At 39.2% G+C, this 19664-nt stretch overlaps 2 protein-coding genes across 3 annotated transcripts; one reads left to right on the forward strand and one right to left on the reverse strand.

The window, feature by feature from the left end:
- Positions 1 to 3788: 3788 nt before the first annotated feature.
- Positions 3789 to 9287, forward strand: nsrp1 (nuclear speckle splicing regulatory protein 1). Of its 2 annotated transcripts, none has more exons than XM_040149591.1 (7): positions 3789 to 3927; positions 5933 to 6023; positions 6233 to 6289; positions 6426 to 6554; positions 6804 to 7011; positions 7411 to 7513; positions 7626 to 9287. In XM_040149591.1, the coding sequence occupies exons 1-7, from the start codon at positions 3908 to 3910 to the stop codon at positions 8452 to 8454; spliced, it is 1437 nt and encodes a 478-aa protein (XP_040005525.1). In that variant the 5' UTR covers positions 3789 to 3907; the 3' UTR covers positions 8455 to 9287. The 2 variants fall into 2 exon arrangements, with proteins under 2 accessions (XP_040005525.1, XP_040005526.1); XM_040149592.1 differs by lacking the exon at positions 3789 to 3927 and adding an exon at positions 3957 to 4065.
- Positions 9288 to 9544: 257 nt separating this feature from the next.
- On the reverse strand, positions 9545 to 16013 carry LOC120802854 (calpain-1 catalytic subunit-like). Its single transcript, XM_040151030.1, has 21 exons — positions 15774 to 16013; positions 15496 to 15583; positions 15261 to 15376; positions 15014 to 15147; positions 14728 to 14920; positions 14517 to 14591; positions 14273 to 14358; positions 14023 to 14094; positions 13504 to 13661; positions 13193 to 13350; positions 12950 to 12961; positions 12610 to 12812; positions 11880 to 11964; positions 11675 to 11749; positions 11490 to 11547; positions 11275 to 11330; positions 11044 to 11112; positions 10794 to 10872; positions 10539 to 10652; positions 10203 to 10255; positions 9545 to 9571 (listed from the first exon to the last, which is right to left on the reverse strand). Exons 1-21 carry the CDS (start codon positions 16011 to 16013, stop codon positions 9545 to 9547), a joined length of 2151 nt encoding a protein of 716 aa, XP_040006964.1.
- Between the last annotated feature and the right edge of the window lie 3651 nt (positions 16014 to 19664).

Below are 19664 nucleotides of genomic sequence, written 5' to 3' on the forward strand. Positions count from 1 at the left end.
TGCTAAGTGTGGAGAAGTGACCAAGTCAACTTTCCGAAGTCACTCTCAAGTCTTGAGACACAATGGAGAACACCAAACTTTATTTTTTAGGAACTATATCAAGAACTTTTTTCAGTTTTTGTAAAAGTGAGTTAAATCTCACGTCACTAGGATCTAGGTCAAGTCAGTTTCTCAGTAATTTTCTTAATCTCTCAAGTAAAAATAAATCAATTCAAACTTGAGTTCAAGCTACATGATTCAATACTTTATTTCTGCATCAGCCTTGAAAGGTGTGTCAACTCTATCGGTTTAAGACAGTTAGTCTACACCTCCAAACTCCAACTGATGGCTCCAGTTCAGCAAAGAAAAAGAGAAAAGAGAAAAAGGCCTGCCTCCTTATAGGTTATCAGATGAGTCATATGATCTTTTGTGTACGTATAGCCTAAGACCCAAAATGAGGTGGGTGCAGTGCCGTAATGTTGGTGTAAAATGATTATAATTCATGTCTGCTGACGTTAGGCCTGCCTGCCTGAACCTATACTGCTTCACTGCTATTTTCATTGCCCAAGGGCACAGGTCAAGGATAGCAGCAACCATAGCCTCTCACAAACCACAGAGTCAAATAGGAAGAGTGTGTCATCACCACATGTATCACAGCCCAGATACTAGTGCCTGCAGGTGTGCACAGATACACTGCACCAGCACTACCACTATCATTACAGCTTGCACAACCTGGTTTCTTTCCCCATTTCCTCCAACACGTAACTAATACCTGATAATGATTTTTGAAATCCCAAAAATCCCAACTCACAGATGTGGGCAGCGATTCAGAGGTCTGGAGCCAGGCTAAAAAAATACATGATAATGCAAATCATTCACTTTACCTGCTGGTAGTTGTCATTAGTGTTTTATTCCTTCATCACTACAAAAAAATAGGAGGAATGTGCTTCTTTAGTTAGTGCCTTCTCATTTTTCACCATAACTTTACTATGTATAGTTTCTATCGCTTAATCCATCTGTCTGTAAAGCTACGTATCCATTTAACCACACATCTCATAATTCACTTTATCACCACTCCAACAAAAATCATCCATCCATCAGGCAGCTTGGGTTGTTGTGTTTGACCAGAGGGATTAGCAGTGAGGCCCGAGAGGAGAGGAGATGGAGATTGCGACAGAGATAATTGTGTTTGTATTTAGAGTTACTCAGAGGCGTCAGTGGGAATTCAAAACCGCAGCTTTAATCACAGGTGAGCCATGTCCTCTCTGATCTGATTTAAGAGAATGACTTATCACAGGTTTGGAACAGAGCAGCGGACATCATTGAAAGAAACAAATGACATTTTTCTCTTAGTTAAACAGACAGTAGCCGCAGCGGGTGAGTCTATTTCCGCTGTAGTCAATAGCTGACTCACATGCATCTTTCATCACCATTCATCTTTTAAAAAAAGGCCTTCATGTCATTCACTGAGCCCATTTTACTGCTTATTGTAAGTATTCTCAACGATAAATCCATTATGTCTTCAGCACTTACGCTGCAATATTGTGTTTTGTCACAGGAACAGAATAGAATTAGATCTATTGTAAGCTCTGGTTTCTGTGCATTTTGCTGATATACGGCAGAAGACTTGGAGGTCAGTTTCATTGGGTTATGAGATGAACTTAACAGGATGATCACCTGGATAGGAAAAATTAAAATCTAAATTCTACTACAAAATTATGTATATTTTTAGTGCTTTACTGTAAGATTTTTTAAAATTTGAAATACTGTAATAGTTTTAACTCATCAGGCCAATAATCATTGTTCAATTTAGGCAGTCTTATAAGGGAATATCATTCTTTGACTGATATGCCCACAACTCAAAAAATGCATCCTGTGATGAAGTGTATGAAATATGTTTGGTATTAAGGGGTCAGAGGCAAAACATTTAAATAAAAACATTGGGAACCACTGATATTGAATTACAGGTTGCTATCGAATGAAAAATGTACGTATCTAAAATGTAAACTTTTTAAACAAACTCTGACCATCTCCTACTTGTTTTTAAATGGTCTTCATTGACCCTAATTTTGAGCAAATTCTCTTAACTCAGGACCATGAATTAAGAACACGAAAATGACCAAAATAAGAGCTGCAATGTTTTCAAACAATGCATTTTTCACCTTCACAGTTATTTTGCTTCCACATTCTTGATAATTCATAGGCCTAGAATGTGAAGATAAAGTATAAAACTTAATTGAACCTTATCCCCCTATTTCAAGAAGTTTAAGTTATCCCAGCAGTCAAGTATTATTAGCAGCAGTATTACCAACGGGGAAACCCAGGCAAATGCCCAAAGGACCTAGACCCCCAGGGGCCTACCAGGTTCATGCCATACCACTTGGGCCTATATAATTTGATGAACCACAACTTAGTTAGAAATTTGTACCACTTGATTTACACTATCACCTATGTCAGGTCTTTGACCCGCCATCTTGCAGCCCCGGTCTTCTAGAGACACTCTGTGTCAAAATCTAGTTTCAAGACCTGAATTATTATTTTTTTTATATTGAGATCATTAGTTGTAAATTGTTGTTTTATCAAATTGCTTAATTTTTTTTCTTTGTGTCAAGTAATTAACATCACAAAAACCTCGAGCAGGATGGTGTTATTCCATCAGTACATCTCAAAGTTATTTTCTATCATAAATGATTAATTGTTGGGTGTATAAAATGTCAGACAGTACTGAAAATTATCCATCATTATTCCCTTAAGCTCAATTTAAGATATTCAAATCACTTTTGTTGTCTGACCAAAGGTCAAAAATACAAAGATGTTGAGTTAATTATCAAAGAATTTTTTATTTTTTTTTTTTTGCATTTTTGCTTAAAAATGACTTAAATGATTAATCAGTTATCAAAAGTATTGCAAATTAATTTTCTGCTACTTGTCTCATTGATTAATCAACTGATCATTTCAGTTCTAGAGTACTGGTTGGTTTCCGGGTGCCTGGAGATATAATGAAACTGCCATGCACTGTGGGGGTCAGCAGGGGCCCAGCAATAAGTTAAAGATTGTACGTGGTAGTTTGTAAATTTACTTACACTTGAAGTAGTCTAATTGAGATTTGACATTTGACTACATTTTTAAATTGTTAATAGGGAATTCTGTAGAAGACTCAATATTTCAATCTGCACTGATTATTGCTATTTATTTATGTCTATTAAAGGCGTTTTAACTTTAGAATTTTTTTTTAAATCAATGCTTTTAATCAATTTAATTTGTATCCAGATTAAATCTATTATCCGCAAATTCTTCTAAATTTACAGTCATCCCATAGATATGTAGCTTCCTGTAGGAACCTGGCATTTCACAGTTTGGACCTGGAGAAACTTTCGACTGTTATTTCTCTGGACACATGCGTTAATCATTCTGTCATAACGCTTAGACTGTATATAAACATCTTATAATCTTAATATACAGTCTATGTTTGCAAGAGACTGATCAAGGAGTTAGAAATTTGGAGCATGTCGCCATCTATTGGTTCGCATAATAATAATAAAAAATAAATAATACCTCTACCGTTGTTACATTTTTACAGTTGACATATGGATCTATGGTTTAATGCTTTTTGTATCAGTTTATGGTATTTTAGTTCGTTTCTAATACCAGAATATTGCACAAATCAATGATAAATAACATTTTATTCATTATGGTCAACGGCTTCTATCTGTCAACGGTAGTCCGCATATTCGCAGCAGGCTTACAAACCCAAGCTTAGTGTAAAAAAGCAAATACAACCGCCAAGATTATAAACGTGGATCGCGTGTGTGGCTGCTGTATTCACACGGCTGCTGAAATGTAACCTAGCTGGAACTGTCATGTATGAATTTACAAAAAAAAAATCTGTGTCGAATCTGCCGTGCTACTCCACAGTCAGCAGAGCAAGATGGCGATCCCTACGAAGCAGTAAGTTGCAAACATGCTAACGCGATGGTGATGGTGTGTGATTAACAAACGACAAACGCTTCTGTTGGTTGGGGTTTTAGTTATAGTTATGATAGGGATCTGAATTCGCTGCAGCAGCCGTGGTGTTATAGCTAAGGGGTTAGTTATAAAACCAGTGTTTCGCCCATTGCTGCTCCTGTAGCTAGTTAACGATATGCTGGGGTCCGTTACGTTCGTATAATGCTTCGAATCTTCACTTTTTTTTTATACATTAACAACTTATTAATTTCACCACCTGCATTTTCTTTTCTTATTCTTGCCTTACCGAAGGCCGACCGTAAGCGAGAGTTGATAAAATCTTTAAACTAGCTAACGTTACTCATTCAAACTGCAATGAATCTGGTAGGTTTCTCTTGAGGTTTAGGCGTTGTTTGTTTCTCTTTTTGGTGCAGGACGTGTTGCACTATGTAAAGTGCGCTTAATCTTGTGTTTGCAGAAAGTCACTTGTCTTGTGTTGTCTTGTCTAGACACGTTAATGTCAGTTAAAACCATAATATGGCTGCTCTGTTCCTGGAAAATTGAAAATGAGCACTCACCGAGCACTTTATTAGGAACACCATACTAGTACTGGGTGGGGCCTTCCTTTGCTCCCAAAACAGCCTCAGTTCTTCATGGTATTGATTCCAAATGGTATTGGAAACATTTCTTTAAGAATCTGGTCCGTGTTGACATGACTGCATCACACAACATCTTCAGATCTGTCAGCTGCATATTCTTGCTGCCAATCTCCCGTTCTACCACATCCCTTCTATTGGATTCAGATATGGTAACTGCGGAGGCCACTTAAGTACACTGAACTCATCGTCCCGTTGAGTCCAGTTTGTGACGACTTTTGCTTCCTGACATGGTGCATTATCATGCCGGAAGTAGCCGTTAGAAGATGATAAACTGTGGCCATAAAGGGAAGCAAATGGTCAGCAACAACACTCAGACAGGCTGTGGCATTCAAACCATGATTGACTGGTATTAAGGGGCCCACAGCGAGCCAACACCAGTACACCACCACCACCACCACCACCACCTGTCTGGACTGTTGACACAAGGCAGGTTGGGTCAGTGGATTCATGCTGTCGATGTCAAATTCTGACCATACCATCTTCGTGCCTTAGCAGAAATTGAGATTCCTCAGACCAGGCTACATTTTCCACTTTTGGTGAGCGTTTGCTCCCCGCAACCTCAGATTTTTGTTCTTGGTTGACAGGAGTGCAGCGCTGTTGAAGCCCATCTGCCTAAAAGTCCAACGTGTTGCACATTCTGAGATGCTTTTCTGCTCACCACAGTTGTAAAGGGTGGTTATCTGAGTTACCGTAGCCTTTCTGTGAGCCCCAACCAGTCTGGCCATTTTTCCTCTGACCTCTCTTATCGACAGGGCGTTTCTGTCTACAGAAATGTCGCTCACTGGTTGTTTTGTCTCATCTCAATCTCCCACTGTAGCTTTAGTCATTATTCTGCTATTAACAGAGTCGTGAGGGGTGTGGCTGCAGAAGGATAATGGAGTGCCAGGAGACCTGGGATCAGCGGAGCACCAGCCTCTTGAGAGAATGTGCATGAATGTATAAAATAAATAAATAAAAGTAGTGGGATGAATGCATCCATATTTAACATGTTGCTGACATACAGTATTTGGAATGTATGGTGCTCTGGTGTCTATTTGTTGAGGTGAGCTCTGTTAATACCAGCATTTAAAAGACATTGGGATGTTTGTTTCTAAATACTGGAGTCAAATCTCTAACCCTCACTAACAAGATAATCATCATCAAAATAAACACTCCACTTAAAGGCCATTTGCTGTTCATTCAAATTGCTGCTTCATATTTGGTGTCAGAGGCACCTTTGCATCTGTCCTAGTGGAGATACCACGTTTCCTAATGACTTACAAGTTGTGAAAGTTGTACATGTGAAATACCTGTAAAGATGGTTTTTGTAGGACAGAGTTTAAGAAGCCTTGTTTCCTGATTGTCCACAGGTACGGGCTGATCTTGCCACAGAAGAAAGGAGCGTTAAAGTCAGCAACCTTGCAGAAACCCTCAGTGTTTGGCGATGACTCAGATGACGAGGTGGGTAATCTTGTGGATTTGTCAGAAGCAGGGCAGTATAATTCGTCATTCACCAATCACTGCATGTGATTCAAGTATTTTTACTATTTTGGAAACTAAACAGATTTTTTTTTTTTTTTTTTACAAAAATGTATCTAGATAACAGTTGGCATTTTAACGGACTTCTGTCTAAATATACTGAATATGTTTTGTCATGTTTTGTTCTTCAGACGTCAGTTGGGGAGAGTCTGCAGAGAGAAGCTATCAAAAAGAAGATGATGAAGCAGGTGAGAGGAGGAAGTAAATGTCTTTATGACACATGCTATAAACTCTTTTACCTTTTTTATTTATTTTTGTGCAATCACAGTCATTCTTCTGTGATTTACATTTCTCTGGTTTTTGTCTTTCTTTCTCTGTCTAAAGACACGTTTGGAGATGCAGAAGGCCCTGGAACAGGACAGCACTGTATATGACTACGATGCTGTGTACGATGACATTCAAAAACAGAGAAATGAGAGCAACAAAAAAACTCTGGGAGGCACAGACAAAAGGGTAATCTCATTTATGTTGAACACTTGCATAGCTGCATTTGTCAACACAGAGATTGTCAACACTGATATAATGGTTAGAAATACTGTCCGTGAAGACTTTGCGCTGTTCAGCATTCACTCTGTTGCGCTGCTGTTTAGCTGATATTGAGTCGACTGACATCTATTGTTGAAGAAAAAGCAAAACGTGAGCTAGAACTTCCTCGTGAACATTAACTTTATATCCTTCTCTGTCCGTTTCTCCTCATAACAGCCAAAGTATATCCACCAGTTAATGAAAGCAGTCGAGGACCGAAAGAAAGAACAAGAACGAAGGGAAGAGAGGAAGATCCAGAAGGAAAGAGAGGCAGAGGGAGAGAAGTTTGCTGATAAAGAGGCTTATGTTACCTCCGCCTACAAGCAAAAACTGCAGGAGCAGAAGGAGGAGCAAGAGAGAGAGAGGAGAGAGGCAGAGATGGAAGGTTAGACTGATACTTTACAACTATTTTTAGGCTGCTGGCAGATAAGATTTTGGTGTAAATGACGTGGGTAGACTTTGAACTCTAAATGTTTCAAACATCATATGAATGTATCTTAAATTTGATTTGCTCAAAGAAACTTTGTGTAATCCCTAAGCAATCTGGATATTGTAAAAACCGTTTGTGGGGCCAGTCTGAGAATAGCCTGATGGTCTTTCAAATATTTTATTGAAAGCAGAAAAAGTTCCGGAAGGTAACTTGATTTCTTCAGTTCCTTAAATAAATTTTATTAGGGTACGCAAAGCATGACTTGAAGAGAGAGACTTAAAGATGTTGTGGAAATAGGCCACTTAATGTGAGACAATGTAAATGATTGGTTTTGATGATGTTTGTTTTGTTAAGCTGCTTTGGATGTGAAGAAACAAAAAGACCTGAGCGGCTTCTACCGACACCTGCTGAATCAGACTGTAGGAGAGGAGGCGATACCAGATCGCTCAGCAAATAAGTCAGTCATAGCTCCGCATTACTTGCTCATCCATTATCACAAAAAGCCCACACATATTTTAAACAACTATTCTGAGCCTTTTAATCAAATCTCTCTGTTCCTGTTCCCACAGAACCCAAACCTCCAAGGTTTCAAAAGACATAGAGGGGACTTCGCCTGTTCCCTCATCTACGTCCCATGACAATATCCCCAGTTCATGCAGCGAGAGTGAGGAGGGGCACGAGCAGAAGTCAGGGTTTAGCAAGCCTGGGGCAGGCTCTACACATTCAAAACGCCAATACAGACAGAGGTCGCCCTCATCAGGGAGCGGAGAAGATAAGGAGAAGGAAAGAGAGCGGGAGAGAGAGAAACATAAGAAGAGTCACAGAGATCTAGACAGAGACAGAGGGAGGGACAGAGATAGAGACAGAGACAGAGACAGAAACAGGGCAAGGGAAAGGGATGACAGACATGGAGGAAGGAGAGACGACAGGGATAGAAGGAAAGAGAGGGATAGGGACAGAGACAGAGACCGAGACCGAGGTAGAGAAGATGACAGAAGTAGAGGCAGGGGGGATACAGAGAGGGAAGACAGGCAAGGGAAGAGGGAGAGGAGCCCTAAAGAAAGAGAGAGGGATAAGAATGGGGAAAAAGAGAAGAGAAAGAATTCAGTTGAAGATGAGCGGAAGGACAAAGATCGGAAGGAAGAGAGGGAGAGAAGGAAGGAACCAGAGAAGGAGAAAGCAGTGAGGAAGGAAGACAAAAACTCAGATAAGAAGGAAGAAGCCGGAGCACAGGGAAAGGAAAAAGAAGGCGAAGAAAAAGAGGAAATGGAGGAAAAGGCAAACAAGTTTGCAAAGCGCAGCACAGATCAGACTGTGAGTTCGGCGAGAGAGAGGTACATGGCCAGACAGATGGCACGCACGGCCTGTAAGAGCTATATCGAGAGGGAGGAGGACTGAGAGTGGCCCAGCACAACGCAAACATCTCTGGATTGCACACAATCTTTATCTCAATCGAGAGGATGAGGCTAATGTTATTTTATAGTTTTCCTACTGAAAATACATTGTTTCATTTGATTTTCTTTTCAAGGCTCAAAAAGTTCCTAAAACAGCTGGGCACCGTAGTTTTTAGCAAACATTCCTCAAACGGAGGTAAATATTTCATTTGTTGGAGATTACTTTCACCCGCAGGTTTAATACACATTTGTTACATTTAAAGCAGTACAGCAGTGTATGTGAAACTGACTATTAATTATTATTAATTACAGTGCCCATGTTAATTGAAATGAAAGAGGAATGAAAGAATGTGTCACCCAGTGCAAAAGTGTGGCTTACTGATGTGTTTTTAATAGCCATGGACAACAACAGAGGTATGGCACAGAAGAATAAGCAATATTAGGCTTTGGCTACTCAGACAATGCATGTCAGCGGGATCAATAGATTGTTGATTATAGGCTTTTCATGGGATTGGATGACAATAAGAAAAATACTGAGTCTTGCCAACTTTGGTGACCTGGGCGATAAATACATTTTTTTTTTTTACTTGAATAGGTGGAATATTGATTTATTATTGTGAAATAAGAAAGTTGACTTGTAAATATGATTTTTGACAGAGAGCCTCTTGTATCAACACATAAAGGAATGAGCATATGTGTGAAATTTTATCTTATTGCTTAATTGGGAGGCTGGATGAGAGTGTAACGATGTGTGAACCAGTGATGTTGTGTTTATTCACTTTTTGTTGAGATTTTGTATCTTTCTCTTGTAGTCGTGATGAATTAATAAAACAATGTGTGGTCCACAGTTTCTTCTGCTGCTTTCTGTGTGTTCTGCAGTCATGTGCAGTTTGGATGTTAAAATGTGCACAAGAATGAAGATATCAGCCCATAATTCAGTAGGTAACACCATTTATTCCACAAGGATCATTTGATCACAGAAACGTTTCTACTTTACAGGTTTTGTGCAGGAAGACCTCATATCCGATAGAAGCACTGTTGGATTGCAGGAATCCTCTCTTGTGTGTCTACCGTGCTCCTCTGTTAGCTTTTGTCTAGTTGTACAGGGAGATGATGGACCACTGAAACAAAAGAAAAGGTAGTTTGTAGAATTCTTAGTATCTTTAATCTTTTTAAATGACCAATTTCTGCACAGAACGGGCTTCACACTACAGTGGCGGAATGTAACTAAGTACATTTACTCAAGTACTGTACTTTTTCCATTTTCTGCGACTTTATACTTGTACTCCACTATACCTCAGAAGGGAATACTGTAGTTTTAATTCCACTACATTCATTCATTCACTTTTCATTCATATGGTGTGGTCATAAAATATGATGCATTGTTAATACATGATAAAACTACAGTGTGTGAAACTTAAAACCAGCTACGCCCTGACCAACTACCACAGTAATACGCTATTTATACATTAATGCATCAGTAATAAAAACAGTTACAGGGGCAATAATGTATTTCTGCATTATGAGTACTTTCACTTTTGTTACCTTACACATACTTTGCTAATAATACTTAATAGATAAGTGACATTTTCAGTGCAGAACTATTGGTATCTGTATATTGCTGCATTGCTACTTTTACATCAGTAGATGATATGAATATTTCACCCATATATTATCTTCTTCTATGTTGGGTATCTTGAGAAAGAAAACTAGAGTAAATTTATAAGTGGCATTAAGCGGAACTAGACTTGCCTCATCCCAGGTCAGGTGGATCACTCCATCAGATGATTTGTCCTTGAAAACATCTGTTTAAAAAAAAAAAAAACCCCACAAATATCAGATTTCTTAAAATGCAACACAAGCTTAAACACACATTTTGAAATGGAGAAATACCCTGGAAGCTATAACACTATGCTGTACTGTTCAAATCTATCATTAATGGTGTGTATTTGAGTTTGCTCTGGCAGATTCAAGGTGGATTTAGTTCTTTAGCCCCACTGTCCTCTTCATTCTGAACAAATAAAAGCCCATTTCTTACAGTGGCATGGTTTTGAAAGTGATGCAAGTGATGGTTGCCATGTTACTCACTTGATGTTTTTTCCAGGCGCAACATGAGAACGATGAAGTTCTCCAAGGAGGTAGATGAGACACCCGAATACCGGAAAATCATCAGCCTCACCAAGCCATCGTTCACATTCATCCCTGGTACAGACACAAGGAGAAAGTGAAAGAAAGTACTCCAGTTACAATTGTGAATATGACACATGCTCCACTTCCTGTATTGGCATAAAAACATATGATTAGGTTCTAGTCAAGTTTAAACGCATTGATAAATAATATTACCTGCAGCCTCAATTGCCTTCCGGAGCTCATGGTCAGACAGAGATCCACTCTGATTCAAATCAGAGCGTTGGAAGAGTTTCTGCAAAAAGATCAACCTACATTTAGAAAATAAGAGCAGTTCAAATGTACGTTTTTTTTTCTTTTTTATTATTAACTGCACATCAGAGATTGAGTAAGTCCGTGTCTAAATGAAACTCTTGGGGGAATGAGTTGAAATGTTTCTTCATCATGCCCACACTGACTGCATTACCTTGTATTCAAGAATCTTCTCCCAGAGAACTGAGAATTCAGTGAAGGTCATCGTCATCCTTTGGTCAGTCTTGGTGCACATTAAGGACGTCTCATCAATCAACAACAGATAAAAAAAACAATTTCACTCCTGATCACAATGTTGTGGTTTCATTTTTGCTTGTCTGGCATGATAGTGTAGGTTATTTGTAAGATAAGAGGTACAGCGTAAGATTTCTGTATTTAAGGATACATCCACCATAGCAATCATGCTCCTGCAGGTATCTAGACCAAAGCCGTACCAGGTCCCTGTGAATGATTAAAAAAAAAATTGAAAAACTCAAATCCCCAAAGTAACTTGACTGGTTGTAAAACTGACAACAAAAAAAAAATCAGAATCATGATTCATAACAAATGAATTAAGATTCTGAATGTTTTTGAAAGCACATATGATTTAAATCAGTTCACCGTGAGGGAAGTTGTCATTCATGAGCTTCTGGAGCTGTCTGGCACTCAGCTCACCATTCTGACAACAGGCACAGAACAGGTCAAAAACTGTGATCCATTGATAACAGGAAAAAGAAGTGGTGGACAAGTGGCGAGAGAAAGGGGGAAATGTTGACGCCAGGTGAAAGCGGAGGAAGGCACCGCACCTGATCAGTGTAGCGGTTGAACAAGGCACGGGTGGGATCCTTGTCGGTGTCCTCGTCCTTGGGCTTGCTGGGGATCTTAAAGAGAACAGAATTTATCGGGTCATCACTAACAATGCTCTGAGTTAGAGTGACATCAAACTGGCTAACAAGAATTGCTCTCCCTAACTTACAGCTACATTATGCAATACAGTCTTTTATGTCATACCTCAGGAAGAATGAGTTTTTCCTCTTCTTCGTGCTCATGGTTGTCATCATCATCATCATCGTCATCATCATGTCCATCATGGGGACTGGATGCAGAGGACAATGTGTTAAAAATCCAACTTCCCTTTTTGTTATAACTCATTTTCTAAACTGTCTTCATGCTGTTGGATCCAATGTCTGGACTAAAAATGCTCATATTAGTCCGTCAGAGAAATACTGCATCAAGTTTTGAATGCTGGTGAACTGAATATTTGGTTCAGTCTTGTGGATGAATTCTCAATATTCCCTGATTTAAACCAGGAGACTTTTTTTTAATTTTCAAATTTACTTTATTCAACCAAAGCTTTTTATTCAACACTGATGCACTGAGCAATTTAAAACATTTTTTTTAATGAAAACCAAATAGTATCGGAGGCACTGATATCAGCCCTAATTCCACATTCATCTATTTCAATTTGTGTTAGCCTAAAAGTATTAATCACAGTGGAATCAGCCTGCAAAATAAACATCAAGTTTGTTCAGTAGAATGGAAACTTCTCCCCATCTTGTTAAAACCCCGATTTCACAAAAATGTACGACGGATATGACCCTAATCCATTTTTAACAGTGCAGCTTTAAATGGTATCAGTCATTATGGCAAAGCATGGGTCATACATGTAATCAGCAATACTTGTTTTGGAATAAAAGTCTCCATTGGTACTTAACTGTCAAATATCAGAGAAAGACGTTACCTGATCTTAGCCTCGGCCTTGGTGTAGATGGTGAGAACAAAGTCTGCATTTGTGTAGGCTCTCATGGTGGAGGGGACGATCACGTACTCTCCAGGCTCCAGACAGTGCAACTCAATCAGTTCCCTTTCATCACTGTAAATCTGTCTTTGCTTCATAGGCCTGTTTCTGTCGAAGAAGGAGGATCTCAGCTGTCCTTGGGGGGTCTGGAAGTATAATGGGCCTTATTTAATGTAAGGAAATGGTTTCCTGAGTATCAAATTGCTTTATACCAGTTATTTAAATGTGGAAGTTGTCTTTTGTGCACAGTTAGAGTGTGATATTTGTTCTTCTGTGTGCTTACCCCTGGTGGAAGCTGTTGGATGTGAAATGGGAAGAAGAATGTCATTATAAAGTTCTCAAATCAGTCAAAAAGGCTTGTCACAGGAACAGTTGTATACCTTGTCGGCCTGTTGTTTTTGTTTGTTTGTCGCATTAACAGTTTTTCCTTATCTTTGTGTTTCATAATTTTAATACTTGCTGAAATGCATTTTATATTATTTAATCATTAATTAACATTTAATGGAGGACATTTCAGAATGCAGACCTTAAAGACGGTAAGTCCAATTGAGTAGAACCGTGTCTTCTTGCGATACTGCTGCTGAGGTTTCTGCATCAGAGAAAGCAAGATGTTTTTGTCTTCTGGCTCCTCCTTGTTTATGATAGACACCTGGATGCGATACTGAGGATTTGTCTCGAAGGTAGCTACGGGTAATGAGAAACATTAACAATGCAGATGACACCTCTGGAGACAGTGTGGTGTTTTTTGTGCTTGCACATATAAAAGGAAAAAAAAACATAACAAACATCATGTGCTTGCAATTATATTTAAAGTTAAAAATAATGAATAGGGCTCACAGGAATTCACGTTGCCACCTGCAGATCTCCCTGCCACCCAGCTGCCCTCATAAATCATGCATTTCCATTGGCAGGTGAGGTCACCGTCAATAAAGTTGGGGTTCTCACAGCAGATGGACATCATGCTAAAATAGTGACAGAAGTCCTCCAGCTCCATCCTGAGAGACAAAGTCGAACGCACCGAGAGAAACAAAAGAGAAAGTGCCGGGGAAAAAATTTAAAATGTGAACCGTTGGGACAGACACGATTACTTCAGTCTACATTCAAACCAAAGAAGACAAACAATTATATGGCTTTTTGCTCTGCTGTATGTTCAAATTTCATCCATGAAGAATAAAAGGTTTGCCTCACTATTTAAAGGTACCCTGTGAGGTTTGTGACTACTAGTGGCCTTATGGAGCAATGGTGTACGAGAGGGAAAGCATGCGCACGCCCATGGTTTCACACTAGTCCACTGATTGACAGTTGGTGTTGGTAACACACAGAAAAACATGAGTACTTCAAATTCAGCTCATTTACCAGAACTCTCCATCGTCGCGATCAAAACACTTCTCCCGATCTTCTGGCCTCACTTTATTCCACATATCTGACCTGAGCACAAGAGGAAGACAAATGAATGACATAATCCAACATTGAAAATGAACACATTTATTCTTGGTTACTTTTTTCTTCACAGAAATATAACTAGTCATCAGTTGTAGTGCGAATCAAGTTCATTTTTATTGCTATAACATGCACGTATGGGTGGATGTATGATTGATTCATGTACTTGTCACTCCACTTTCCGTTCCACTCCTGTGTGCCCCAGGGGTTCATGACTCGCACCAGCTTCACTTTGGAGCCGTAATACTCGACCTTAAGACGAAATGATAAAGTGACAAATGAAATGAGAAACTTGCAATGCTTCTAATACGCTATCTCCAGCCAAGACCAAGTTCATTACCGACACAATCTTTAACCCTTCCCGGCTAGAAATATATGAACACGTGTACTTTTGCAGCTCCGCATTTTACCTCAGTGACAGCTGTGACAGAGTAGGCATGTGCGTCCACCAATCCAGTGTGGGCTACAGTGTTCACTAAACTACCCTGAAATAAACAAAACCATGAGAGCACCTCAATTAGTTTTTAAAAAAAAAATATTTATATATATATATATATATATATATATATATATATATATATATATATATATATACATTTCCTCTATGAAATAGTTTCTTACCCCTTTTGGGGGAGTCCCGCAGCAAATCATTGACTTGCACCCAGTGGCTCTGCTAAGTGAGAGCCACAGGTCAACATCGTGGCCTACAAAGTGGGCCTCCCTGAGCTGGTAAGTCATGTTCACCCCTCCACTGAAATCCTTGCAAGCCTCTGATGGCAAGCCAGCGTTCATGTCTGCGTACGAACCACACACCCTGAAGGAAACACAGAAAAAAAGGCAGACATTTGTGTTTGTGCTGTGACCTTCTTGACTGTTTCAGGTTACGGTGAGTGAGTTGTTTACATACTTTGCATATGCTTTCTCCAGCAGAGGGACCCAGAACTCATTTCCTCCTTTGCAGTGCACGGACAGCAGCTGGTTGTTGATGGTTGGCAGGTGGTCGTCAATGACAACATCCACCCACTTGCCAAACCTCCAGAACTGACACAGAAAGGGCACGCAAGAATTAAAGTTTATTTGATGACTACAATGTACTGTGCAGACGTATGGTGAAAACATTGCCCTAACACCCTTATGTATCCCTAAATCTTTACCCTGAAGTGAAATATTCCTGCATAGTTCTCGAAGGACTGGTCCATAGGCACAACTTGCGCCATCAGGTTTCTCTGGAACGTCAGTGAGGATATTGCAGCCAGAAACCAGCAGTTACCTGGTGAATGAAGAAAACGACAATTTTCCTCAAGCACCGCCACATAGTTCATATCTCCACCTACACAAGTTATCAATTTTTTTATTGTCTTTGGCTGAAAGCCAGAAATCCTTGCTTACCAACCCGGCCTTGACCGAAGTCAAAGCGTGAGGCTCCCTTCATACAGAAGGTGGGCTCATCATTGCTGTGTTGTCTTTTCAAGATTTCCTGGACAAGACAACAAAGGGAATAAATCAAATGTAGACAAGCATGTAAAAACATATACATAGGGGAAAAAAAATGCAGATTTCAGAATGTAAAAAATGTATACTGACCCACTGTACAAATACACATATATATGATCTATTAACATTGTATTTACACGAGGAAGAAAAAAGCGTATTTAAAAGTATTTTACAGCTGGTCGAAGCCACTCCACTTTTTCCTCCTGCCAGCTGCTCAAATTAGGCAGGTCTCCCAGAGACTGGTTGCTAGGTGGGAAGGTTCCGTCGACAAAGGGTTTCCCTCTGCGGAGCCAGTAGTCTCTCAGCTGGGCATAGTCTTGGTTGTTGAACTTGGCAGGGTTGGAGGGGCTCCCCTCACTGCCATCTTGGTAGCGCAAGTTGATGATGGAGGTGCAGGTTCCAGATTCAGGCATGATGACGAGAGGCTTCGGGCAGACCCTGAGATACAAGAAGACAGACAGAATAAGGGAATTCTGAAGGTAATTTGAAATGCAAAATACATTTGAGAGGTAGAACGGAGAAAACTACCTGCGAGATGGCTGCAACCAACTGCTGCTTCCTCAGAAGAGAAGTCACTTGGAATTGCCCAGTCTGGCCTATGCAGCAGACTGTGCCTAATTTATATTCACGGTCTTACATAAGCCCGGAGTCAGACCCGCCCCCCAAGGAAGTGTACAGAAGGTATAATAATAATAAGGGGCTGGGAAGATTGTTTTGGACAAGAAAACCGGTTGTCTGATCTAAATCATCAACTCCACTCAAATGTCAACCTGTCATGTCAGGTCTGCAAGACAAGCATGCAGTTTATCTTGCTCAGGGGCAAAAAAAGGTAGGGTCTGTTGACACACAGCCATCAACCGGAGGTGACTATTGACACTGTGAAATCTGCATAATTTCACCACATTCAGACTTTACTGTCTTTGTACTTGTTGTCCATTTTTCATTTTTTATTGTAGCTGTAAACCATTGCACTGAAGAGATGCAATTCCATCCTTTCATTTCCCTGTATATTACATGATGGAGCAAATGACTGTAAAATCTACCTTGACACTTAAATGCAAATTTATACTTTCTGTTTTTCATGTTTTACGGTCATCTACGTGAACATGGCAAATATGTTTTGTCTTTGATGGTTATACTGCTCAATGTGTAAAGCCCATCTTTGATTTTTTAAAAATTGAGGAAAAAAAATAGGAATTGTTTATTTTGTCTCCCATATTTCAGAATCAGCTCTGATGTTAAAACAAGCATCATCAGTGGCTTTATGTACGACACGTCTCTTAAACATCTTATGTGAATAATTATTAATAATAAAAATAATAATTTTCAAACCAACAAAAAACATTATGAACATGCTGAGATATGTAAAAGTGTCTCCTCTTTCTCCTTTTATTCTAAGACAAGGAGGAGGAGACTCATGTTTGGAAGCTCCATTATACCACCTTGAGGAAATCCCCTAGATATTTAACAGGGGAAAATGTGAGACTGGGCATGAAATTAAAGACAGTATACACCCTAATTTTACAGACTGGTCTTTTGTTCTAAATTGAGGGATGTTGCGAAATCTGATCAAAGTACAGGGACATATTGATGTCATTAACATGTCAGTAAGATCTCACTGCTTGTCAAACGCCTGGAGCCAGTTGTCTCTAAAAAGGTGATTTACAAGTAAGCACAGAATGACCTACAAAAAAAAAAAGTTATGTCATTCCCAGTATAGTTTTTAAAGATGAGAATAAAAACAATTATATGAGAATGAAAAATCTAAAAAAAAAAAAGGAATAAATTAGTAAATCAAAGGATATGAAATTTGAGATTTTGTTATATGGCAATGGGATCTGTTTGAAAATGCTAATAATGCTTTAATCTTTAGTATATGGCTGACTTTGCACGCAATGACTATATGACATGCCAGTTAGCAATATACTGTGTTATGTAATTGTGCATTTGTATTTTTTATGTGACTATAAAATCAGTAGTGACTAAAATTACACTTATTTCAATCACCTTTTTCATTATAACACATGAAAACTAGAAAATGCGCTCAGTAGAGCACAGACCTCTGCCAAGGCCAATGTCAACAACGTACACCAGACTTCATAGGAAAAAATTCAAATTCATTCAGGATCTTCTCCAGAATTGAATGTGTTCTTCCCTGGCCCATGCCCCATCCCTCCACCAAGTTCAGGGCAAGTCATTCCAGATTCATTTACTTCCCAATTCTTTCTTGGCTCCAAATGCTGAACAAATGAAAGGTGTTATGAAGCAAGGATATTTGTGGTTTATTTCATTAAACCTCACACTTATGAAACACTTTTTTCAATATGACTTCATAATCAGCCCATGGCACGATGAAAAAACTGGAATAAATTGGCCTTTAGATATTAACAGTGAAAATGTGAGATTTGGCATCAAATTAAGTAGGAAAGTCTACACCTTAACTTATTCCAAGGGTTGGTCTTTGGTTCTGAGTTAAGGATGTTCTAAAATCTAATGAAAGTATGCAGCATGTTCGTGTCATGTCAGTCAATAATATCTCACTGCTTGTGCAGCAGTTGGGGAAAGTTGTGATTTAGGTTTTTTTTTCTTCTACCTTGTGGTTTACAATTGACCTTGGGAAAAATGGTGTTTTGACAAGATATATCGTGACAGCTTCAAGACAAGTGGTTCATAGCTTGGAAATAACACTTCAGAGTATGTAAAGAATCATAAGAAATTGTTATGTAAAGTATACACATGAGTGCATACTGTATTGTAGTAATAAAAATAGAACAGCTGAAAAAAAAACTTAAATGTGATTTAAAGACAAGTCATGATAAGGAAAGAATAAAATACTGGATGACATTGCTTGAATCTCCCTATAGTAGTACTACGCTGTAGTAGTAAAAATAAAGGAGAAAAAAAAACCCTGATGCCAACATGTTGACTTTTTAAGGCCTTATGCTTCAGGGAAAATCTCGAGGGTGGTGCTGTACCTGTCTGTAAAATGAGCATGTTTACGATACTAGTGAAAAGACGTTGGAAATTGTGGTCATGTTTGTGATTTACCGACAAAAAAATAAAATACTGGATGACGTTAGGGACGAGGTGTCCCGTTCCTCCGTCCCCTTCATTCAAAGAATAGCCACTGAGTATTATCTGTTTTATTTCTGAATATCCTGATGCAAAATACGGAATGATACTGTGCACATCACTAAATAGTGACTCCCATGTGTATACTCTTTTCCACATAATAACTTCTATTTATATATCACTTTTCAAAACAAAGTGCCTCACAAAGCAGGACAAATTGAAGAAAGTAGGAAGACAATCAAAAAGAAACAAAATCACAGTCAACACTTAAAATAGCACGTGACACAGTTAAAAGTAATGGTAAAACAATGAACACAAGTAACACATAAAAGTAACAGATAAAATAAGTTACAGATTAAAATAATTAAACAGAAGCCAAACGCTAAAAGTAAGTTTTGAGAGACTGTTTAAAAGCAGAGAGTGAATTTTCTAGTCCAAGTTCCTCAGGTAAGCTATTCCAGAGGGTTGGAGGCCTAACAGCAAAGGCCCTATCACCCTTGGTCTTCAGCCTTGACCGGGGGCTAATCAACAAGGCCTTTTCCAAAGATCTCAAGCTATGGGGCGGTGAGTAATGGTTTAGAAGCTCAGTCAGGTAGCTCTGTGCCATGCCACCCAGGGCCTTAGACGTCACGGACAGGCAGCCGGTAAGGGGGAGCCAAAACAGGGGAAATATGATCATGCTTTTGTTATTTGGTTAAAAGTCTGGCAGCTTCATTTTGGAAACCCTGAAGCCGTGTAATCACATTTTATGCCCGAGTGTGAACTCCAAAAGGCAAGAATGATTTATGTTGGGCTGTTTTTATGCTTCCCCGCAAGGTTGAAATCACAGGTGTACTGAGAAGCAACAAAAGCCTTTGTCATTTTTGAATTAATCCAGCTCCTGACATGTCAGTGCATATTTTTCAGACAGCCTTGACTGAAATAATGGACTTAACTCTGACTTTGTGAGGGCAAAGGAGGGGTGGAATTCTTGCTAAACAAGATGTAAACAC

The sequence above is a fragment of the Xiphias gladius genome, chromosome 17 (genome assembly GCF_016859285.1).
Source record: "Xiphias gladius isolate SHS-SW01 ecotype Sanya breed wild chromosome 17, ASM1685928v1, whole genome shotgun sequence".
Taxonomy (NCBI): domain Eukaryota; kingdom Metazoa; phylum Chordata; class Actinopteri; order Istiophoriformes; family Xiphiidae; genus Xiphias; species Xiphias gladius.

Excerpts from the sequence above, each read along its gene's own strand:
- nsrp1 (XM_040149591.1), top strand. The coding sequence starts at position 3,908 with ATGGCGATCCCTACGAAGCA. Across the intron at positions 3,928-5,932 it reads ATGGCGATCCCTACGAAGCA|GTACGGGCTGATCTTGCCAC; the intron begins GTAAGTTGCAAA and ends GATTGTCCACAG. Across the intron at positions 6,024-6,232 it reads GCGATGACTCAGATGACGAG|ACGTCAGTTGGGGAGAGTCT; the intron begins GTGGGTAATCTT and ends TTTGTTCTTCAG.
- LOC120802854 (XM_040151030.1), bottom strand. The coding sequence starts at position 16,013 with ATGCCTGAATCTGGAACCTGCACCTCCATCATCAACTTGCGCTACCAA. Across the intron at positions 14,592-14,727 it reads GCGGGACTCCCCCAAAAGGG|GGTAGTTTAGTGAACACTGT; the intron begins GTAAGAAACTAT and ends TGTTTATTTCAG. Across the intron at positions 11,750-11,879 it reads AAAAACTCATTCTTCCTGAG|ATCCCCAGCAAGCCCAAGGA; the intron begins GTATGACATAAA and ends GTTCTCTTTAAG.